We start from the raw sequence: 9,176 nt of genomic DNA on the forward strand, positions 1-9,176 counted from the left end.
TTTAAGACAGTCTCTAAGTTAGTATCTCCCTCCCCCAAGGGAAAGGTCAAAATCAATCCCTTACCCAGGGGGAAAAGGGATGTCTGTGGTTTATTTGGAGTTATAAACAGCTCATCTACAGAAACAGGTCACTTAAAGATGATAATTAAAGAAGAATCCACTTTTCTTCTGCTCTACCTCACATGTTGGGCCCAGGGAGACCCACACAAGGTAGAGTTGCTGGCTGTAGCTGCTCATTGACTTTCCTCACAGGCTCACAAGTTTCTCATTGAGAGCAATTTGTGACTGGGTTAGGTTGGCAAGATACGTCACCATCAACAGGTCCTAGTGAGGAAAGACAATGTAATTAGAAGGAAGAAAAAAAGCAAACAGGGCGCAAATATATTCTTTATGAAATGATGTGCATTAACCACTGTGCATGTGAGATGATGAGGGGGAGCTGGGCTAAGAAGCACTCTCTGGTGGGGAAGGAGCCAAAGGGACTGAATGAAGAATAATCTGGACCAAGAGAATCAGCTTCTGGTTCAGCTCATGGGACTGGAAACATTCAATGACATTGATTAAGGTTAATAATAGGAATGTTGGGGTAGCTAGATGGTAGAGTGGACAGAACACTATGGAGTCAGGAGGACCTGAGTTCAAATCCGACCTCAGGCAATTAAGAATTACCTGATTGTATGACCTTAGGCAAATCCCTTAATCCCATTGCCTTAAAAAAATAAAATTATAAAAAAATACGAATGTTTCCAAAGTCACACCACCTTCTTTGGACCCTAATTGCCTGCCTTGATAAACTGCTTTCTTAGCTATCCTAATGGTCTGAGAACAGAAAGGAGACTTAATTAAGGACAGTCATATTTCATATTGTGTTTAAAGGTCTGAAGTCTTATTTTGGCTTATAGGGTTGGTTCAGGACTTTACTCTTTACCCTGCATCCTCAAGGGTGGCAGAAGCTATTCTCATTGTCACTCCTTAAGCAACCACCTCTGGCCCATTAGAAACATCCCTTCCAATGTGACTAAGGACAGGTAGTTCACAAGACTTAGGGATGCTCTTACATTGATGTTACTGTTCAGCATGGTCTCGAAGTCCTCAGGGGCAATTTTGGGAACTTGGTTAACCAGGCCCATCAGGAAGCGGCCCACAGTGTTGTCAGCTGACACTTTCCCAGACTGCATACCAAAATGAGATTTCATTATAACAGAAAACATGTAGTTTTTTAACTATGAAAAGCAGGAATAACTCAGAGGGTCTGGTCTCCTTCACCCTGGCTGCCCCCCACCGCCCTCTCCTACCCACGCTACTCTCCTGGGATCTGCCTCCCAACTTCACCATGCATTTTGTCCTCTCCTCCTTACCAGCACATCCTCAGCGTATTGCAACACTGTGCTGAGAGCATCCTGTATCCGAGCTGATGCTCCACCAACTTGTTGTAGATCACTTGAAAGGCCAATCACACGGTTGGGGCTGAAACATGTCTTCATAATCAGGTCAACTGTGCGTTGGGGGAAGGAAATGTTGACCTAGATATGGTCACCTCTGTGGCTACTAAAAGTCCTAAAAGGCTTTTCTACTTGTCCTTCCAGCTAGGTCCCTCACAATGTCCTACAGGAAAATAGCACAGAAATCCAGCCTCCATGAAAACATACAGTTAATTGCAAAACTCAAAGACTAGAAAAGGAGGACAGAGGGCAACAGAAAGGCCAATGAGGACAAAAGCAAAGAGGGCTCACTGCCTTCTACCTCCCTCTGACAGTCAACCACCCCAAACTAGTGGGGAGTCAACTGCTAACTAGACAAACAAGCCCAGATATGCTCAGCACTTATGTCTGACTGGTTTATATTTCTATTCCTTTAGTGTGATCTAAAGGAGGATCACAGTTAGGGAATGTTAAGGAAAGGATAAAGTGAGGAAGACTAAATTAAAGAGGAAAAAATAGGGACACAAAGGCTTCTCAGTAGAGTTTGGTGTCAGAAAGCTTTTCCCTTCAGCATAGTCTACTTCCACAATAATGGAATAGCTGCAGCAGAACTGCCAAATACATGAAATTACAACACAGATGCTTTACTCAGGGGCTGTCTACTCAGATTTAGATCAGGGGTGACCAATCTTTTAGCCCTTTTGGGACATAGCCATATGCAGAATTCACTACCCCACACCAAGAAGCACAACAACAAATTGATTACTACTGCCCCTTGGTTTAGATGGAGCCACTGTGGTTCTTATTCAAGGAAACAGCTGCCAATGCATTCTCTAGTACATCAGACAACAATCCCCAATAATGCTGGGTGGTCAGCTCAAGGTTCCACTGACACACCACAGAAAGGCACAGCCAGATCGAATGTCTGGGTCTGTTACAAACCCTGTGTCCACACACTCAAGGGCTCTACAGGGAGAGAGAAGGAAAGTTACTCACTTCCAATTCGCTCAGTATCATAATAGACATATTTCACTGTCAGTGGAGTGAACATCACACCCATTGTTTTTCCAGGAACACCCATGGAAGCACTGGGAAGAGAAAATATCAATATTTTCAATATACCCACTGAACTGAGTTCAATCAAGTAGACTCTGGATAGGGGTTCCCACAACTACAATATGATCCTGGGGCAACCAGCAACACCAGAGTAATGGAGAAGTTGGGGTAGGAATGGCATCAAGGTTTAAGCAAGCCTGCAGTAGCAGTCAAGCTTTCCCTGCCAAGACTCAAAGAAGTTTTTGGACTTGTTTTAACACACCAAACCTGTTATAACGATTTTTGGTAGCAATGATCTTCCCTTTGAGACTATGTTGATATGTACAGTCATTCATGATCTTCCTGGGCAGGGCAAGGAAGTATATCTTCCCCATCTCTTTCCTTTTAGCCTTCACTAGTTTCTAGGATGCCCAAATGTAAAGTAATACATCTGCTCAAACTAGGATGAGCTGGGACTCATCACCAGCAGACCTTATTTTCTGTCCTGCTCCATGCCCTCTACAACCCTGGGAGCTGTCATTTAACCTGTCCTTTCCCTCCATCTCAAGGTGGGAGCTCCTAGACCCAAGGCTGTCTGGCTTTGCCTATTTGTATTTTCAGCATTTAGCATAGTGCTTAGTACACTCATTCAAGAAGCTGTTTGTTAAATCTGGGGAGCAGATTTCAATGGCCAGAAGGATCAAGAACCCATGTGGCTCTGCCAACAACTGTGTGAGCAAGTTAAAGAGCAGATGCATGCTCGTCCAGCTGATGCATACTGTCTATGCCTGTGGTCATCGTTTAATAGTACGTTGTCAGGACTATCATCCTTCCACGGATCACACCTGACATAGGCTTTGATGCTCATTCGTCCATTCTGGAGGCTGGTGTCCACTGTGAGATGAATGGGGCTATGGGCCTCCCGGCTGTAATACTCGTGAATCAGCACCGAGTGTTCTGTGATGTCATGGCCTGTGGCATACCTAGAAAACACAAGACAAGACTGAATAATTCAACAAGCGCATGTGGCACCTGTGATGGGCCAGACACTAGGGGATAAATATAATTAAAAAACCAAAAACATACTGAGGGTTGGAAGGAACTTCAGCTGCCCACCCTGAAATCTATGGAGGAACAACTTGCAGAGAGAAATCAAGTGACTGGCCTAAGGCCAAAAAGGTAGGAAATAATCCTTTTTAAAGAATGGATACTGAGCATAGACGTGCAGTATAACTTTTGTTTTGCTAATCCTCCAGTGGAATTTTATCTCTGCTGTGGCCACCATTGAGAAACTCTAAAGTAACTAGATTCTCTTGACCTGTTGGTATTTCCAGATATGTCTAAAGTTCATTTTGTGTTTAACACCATTCATCTTCAGTCCAATTTTGCCAGCCTCTTCCACAACTGTGCCCAAACAGAACCTACCCTCAATGATACAAAGAAACTAGAACCATTCCAAGTTGGAGGTTCTGTGAGGACAGGCTGGATGAGAGATGACTCTTACCTACACAATCATTAGTATTTCAAAGGAACTCTCAAAGTGGAATCCACAGAACTTTGGGAGGTTATTGAGACTTCAGGAGGTCTGACAAGTCAAGAGTATTTTTATAATGCTACTAAGACATTATTTGCTTATGAAAATACTCTCCCCTTTCCCTACAACTTATCTTGGCACAACTGGCTTTTCTTCATATCCAAAACAATATACCATAAGACACTGAATGCAAAAGTAGATATGAAAAATTCAAAAATTTTCTATTAAGTCTGTATTAAAGAAATTTACTAAAAAAAAGTAAAAATGCTACTCTTCTAAGTTTTTTGTTTAAGAAAAACCATTTTTCATAAAGTTAACATGTAATGAGTTTTTTACTTTTAAATGAATATTATAAAAATGTATACTTTTGATTTCAAATGAGGAAAATATCAAAAGCTATAACCCACCAAAGTTGTCTGGCCTCACTTACCAGCCCAGAATAAGCTCATTTGGAGAGACTTTCTTGTGTAATTCATACATATTCTTAGCAAATTCCATGTCCACAGCAACCTATAGAGGAGAACATAAAATTCATGAACATAAATTCAAGCAACTGATCCCTGGATGATGAAACTTGGAAGACAGGAGAATAAAGGACATTGAGATAATCTTTATTCCATACATGGTAATATTGGATTCATGACTAAAATTCTAGCAGTTCTAATCTTGTGTCCTGTTACAGGGAAGGTAAAGGTACCAGCTTCCTGTGGGCATCCTGGTTAAAGACCAGACAATCTCTCGTACACAATACTTCCAAAACACCCACTCACCTCATCCTCAGACTCATTATGTGGTACTGAAAAGCAGTTGGTGACTTCTACTGAGTGTTTGTCAACTGTTCCTACAAGAGAAATAAAAACAGCAACATGTCAAAACAATTATTTAAAAGGCCTATTATGCAGATGTCCACAGACTTCATCTCCATGGGGCAAAGGATCAATGGAGCATCTGCTACACTATGTTAAGTATCAGGAGGGGGAAGGATCATGAATCATTATCCTGGCCCCAAGGAGTTTATGGTCTATTTGAGAAGAGGAAGCCAAAATAAAAATCACTAGTTTTACAAGGCATTTTAAGGTCCTTTACTTAGGCTATCTCATTTTATTCTCATAGCCCTTGAAAAGGAGCTATTATTATCTCAATTTAGAGATGAAAAACTGAAGCTGAGAAAAGTTAATCAACTGCCTAGGATCACAGAACAAATAAGTACTTAAGGTATCATGTTAAAAGAATCAGCAGTTATGGAAGCAAGTTATCCAAACTGAAGGTGCTTCAATTCTTGCAGAACTGTACCCTACTGAAGGGGGCAGTTTAATGAATAAGTGGGTGAAACTCCTATTCAGATTTTTCTGGATCTTGACTCCACTGCTTATTACAACAGCTTTCAAATGATTGTGAAACTTTTTCAAGAATTTATTTCTGGGGTGGCTAGGTGGCGCAGTAGATAAAGAGTGCTGGCCCTGGAGTCAGGAGGAACTGAATTCAAATTTGACCTCAGACACTTAATAATTACTTAGCTGTGTGGCCTTGGGTAGCCACTTAACCCCACTGCCTTGCAAAAAGAAAAAGTCATATGAAAGAAGGATCAGAGAGAAAAGGGATAAAGCAGGGTGGCCAATTAGGCTATTGCATTAGTTTAAAGGTGGTGGCTGGGAGGATGTGGAAATAAAAGTGACAAGATATGGCAACTACCTGAATAAAGGGATGAGGCTGAAGACGACACTGAGATATTGATAACTGGACAGATAGTGGTATCTGTGTGACAGTAATAGTAATTTGGAAGAGGGATGGGTTTAGGGGTAAAGACAATACATTGAGACCTGTGAGCTGTCACAACTCATTCATACCTGCTCATCCCCTAGGAGAAATTAAGAGCCTCCCCCCACCCACCCAGGAGCTTGCTAGAGTTGCGAGGTGATGAGGGCGGGCCAGGGACTGGTGTGTGGAATTTTCTCAATAGTATCTCTGTGCCTGTCCAAACTGTCCTGTGAACAGAGGAGGAGGTAGAGTGATTGTACTTGCACAGGCCACTCTTGAACTGAGTTGACTGATCATAAATTTCTTGGATCAGGTTCCCATTTTGGAAATCACCGACGTAATGCTGTCTTCCTCAAATTTGTATCACACAGGGAACTTAATAAATAAGCCATCTCTGCCTTTACTACATCCCTGGGGGAAAAATAAAATCAAACTCACGGACAAGAGGGGGAACTTCTGAGATCCTCCCCTGGAGCTTGAGCTTCCAATTTGACAATGAATCATTCGTTAATAATTATTCTTTGGATTTAGTCATTCAACAAAAAGTTTCAAATTTTATCCCACAAAAAAAAAAACCTGTCAAAAACTCGAATAGGGCCATCCAAATTCAAGCGAGGATTTATTAAGCAGCTGCCATAGACGTGTGAAGACTCCTCTCAATAAGCTTGAGATGTACACAACCAAATCCAAGAAAAAAGAAAGAAAATTGATTCAACCCAGTTATCAGTGGAGCCATTCTTTTTTTCCCACCTCTACACTGAGTCTTTTTTTTTTGCAAGGCAATGGGGTTAAGTGGCTTGCCCAAGGCCACACAGCTAGGTCATCATTAAGTGTCTGAGTCCGCATTTGAACCCAGGTCCTCCTGACTCCAGGGCCGGTGCTCTATCCACTGCGCCACCCTAGCCGCACCTACACTGAGTCTTCTAATCGGCTCAGACGCTGCGCTTTGCCATTCAGGCTGAGCCACGTCTCGGGGAGCCCCTGGCCGCAGCCGGGGGAGGGGGCGCGCGCTCGGGAAGGGGAGCTCCGAAGGGGGGCTCCGGCCGCTTACCCAGCAGCGTGCCGATGACGCGGCCCGCGCCCTCGTTGCGGCGCTCGTAGCTGTCCACGATGGAGGCGAGGATGACCGGGTGCAGCCGGACCACGCGGCCTCCGGGGAACGGCCCGGGAAGCCCAGGCCCGAGAGGGGCCGGCGCCGGCGCCGGGGTCGGGGCGGCCGGAGGAGGCGCCGGCGCCGGGGCCTGCCCCTGGGCCTGCGGCGGGGCCGGAGCGGCGGCTGGGGCGGAGGCCGGCGCGGGATCCGGGGCGGACGCCGGGGCAGGGGTCGGGGCCGGGGTCGGAGGCGGGGAAGAGCCCGAGGCGGCCGTCACAGCCGCCATGTTGCCGAAGCGTGAAAGGAAGGAAGAAGAGGCGGAAGTAAAGAAGGAAGGCGGGGCTAGGGAAGGGGGGCCTCGCTATAGGTCCAGCCTTAGGCGCGAAACTTCCTTCTCGGCGTTTATTGGCTACCGGTCGGTCTCGGGAAATGGGGGACGGGCCTGGGGCACGGGAACTTCCGGTTTTCTCCTCAATTCCGTCGAGAACTTGCGCTGCCGCACAGGAAGTTCCGGTGCACAAAGGACCGGGAGTCTCCAAAATGTAACCCCATAGGCTTGTTCTCTTGACAGACAAAGCTTAGCAGTGGGGAGTTCTGCAAGACCCATATCTGACCCTTACATTGAAATATTTCCCCCCAAAGGGATGAAAGTTCACAAACTTTTGCTTGCATTCACAAACCAGACATATATTAAGAACCCACTCTTATATACTATGAAATAATACAGAAGTGGAGTCAACAAAGCATACTATTTTCACTTTATTAAATTTGTTTTTTTCTCCTGCTTTTCCCTGTTTGTTCTGATTCTTCTTTAACAACATGACTAATATGGAAATTGTGCACGAATAAGCTATATCAGATCACTTGCTCTGTCTTGGGGGGGAGGAAGGGAGAAAAATTAGGAATTCAAAATCTTACAAAAAAAAGGAATTATCTTTACATGTCATTGGAAAAATTAACTGGGGGGGACTTCACTGACTGGTAAAAATTAACTGGGAGAGGGGAGAAGGAGTCAGAGCAAGTATGGACTTCACATGGAGACACTGGGGTTTGCCTGCTTGACCTTGTAAGAATGAATTCACATTGCTGAGGAGTGAGGATCTGCAAGGAAGAGTTAGGGTGCAATTCAGAAAGTGAAGGAAGAGAAATTCAAAAAGGACAACGATTTGAAATGATGATTTCAGGGACATATCAGCTATGGGAGTGAGTGGGATATTCCTTCTTAAGAGTTAATATTCCTATTGAAGTCCTCTCAGGGCTAAAAATCATTAAAACAAGGACAGACTATTACTCTTAGACTATTCTTAGAAGAGAGAGGGAGAGAGACCTTGCATTCCCAGCCAGTCACCCTCCCTACTTTGTTGGAGGGGGAAACAGTGGACTATTTCCAGTGAGAACTTGCATTTTTAGTTAGTCACCTATTTGATGATAAAACTTTTTTTTTTGTTTTTGTTTTTTTTAGGATTTTGGAAGGCAAATGGGTCTAAGTGGCTTACCCAAGGCCATACAGCTAGGCACTAAATAGGTGTCTGAAGCTGGATTTGAACTCAGGTACTCCTGACTTCAGGACAGGTACTCTTTCCACTGTGCCACCTAGCCGCCCCATGATAAAACTGTCTTAACTGGGAGAACAGTAGACTGTTCCCATGAGAAAAATCTTGCATTCCAACGAAGCTCATAGATGATGATAAGTAGACTATTCTAGACAAGTTACATTACTTCAATAAAATAGTTACAATTCTGAAGGTTAGTCTCACCATCTGGATGGGGGGGTATACTATTTTATGAAAACATTTCATTCTTTTCTTTGTTGCTGGGGTAGATTTTCACAAGTAGAATGTAACTCTGAAGACTAACCAATAAATAGAGAGGGAAGATAGGAAGGAGGAGGGAATCACATTAGGCCAAGTAATCTTGCTTGACTGTCAATTTGGGGCAGCTCCTTGATCTTTACTACCTTTGTGAGACTTGGAGAGTGCCCTTTTCTTGAGAAAAGCCAAAATAAACTTTTTTTTTTTGCTCAGGAGTCTCTATATTTTTTTTAAGTGGATTTTTATCCCACACAGGAGTATCCAGCAATATAAATAAATGAACAAGCCTTAGCCCATCAATTGATTATATGTAAGCAGAAGATTAGGATAGTTGTACAGAAAACAATGCAATCCCCTAGTGAGTTCTGGGAATTAGGGAAAAGGTAGAGAACCTGCCACCCTATTGTTAGGCAAAGGACTGATCAATTTATCCTAGGAATCTTTATGCATTCCTTCTCCCTTTCTATTCCCTCCACACCTGGGCTTGATAAGAAAGCTTGGCTGTTTCCTGTCATCATTCCTAA

At 43.7% G+C, this 9,176-nt stretch overlaps 1 protein-coding gene across 1 annotated transcript; it reads right to left on the reverse strand.

Moving 5' to 3' along the window:
* Positions 1-71: 71 nt before the first annotated feature.
* EIF3F (eukaryotic translation initiation factor 3 subunit F) lies at positions 72-7,158 on the reverse strand. The gene is made up of 8 exons (XM_074230353.1): positions 6,800-7,158; positions 4,761-4,831; positions 4,421-4,500; positions 3,302-3,439; positions 2,418-2,509; positions 1,359-1,495; positions 1,059-1,172; positions 72-324 (listed from the first exon to the last, which is right to left on the reverse strand). Exons 1-8 carry the CDS (start codon positions 7,125-7,127, stop codon positions 247-249), a joined length of 1,038 nt encoding a protein of 345 aa, XP_074086454.1. The 5' UTR covers positions 7,128-7,158; the 3' UTR covers positions 72-246.
* Between the last annotated feature and the right edge of the window lie 2,018 nt (positions 7,159-9,176).

The sequence above is a fragment of the Macrotis lagotis genome, chromosome 3 (assembly GCF_037893015.1).
Source record: "Macrotis lagotis isolate mMagLag1 chromosome 3, bilby.v1.9.chrom.fasta, whole genome shotgun sequence".
NCBI lineage: Eukaryota > Metazoa > Chordata > Mammalia > Peramelemorphia > Peramelidae > Macrotis > Macrotis lagotis.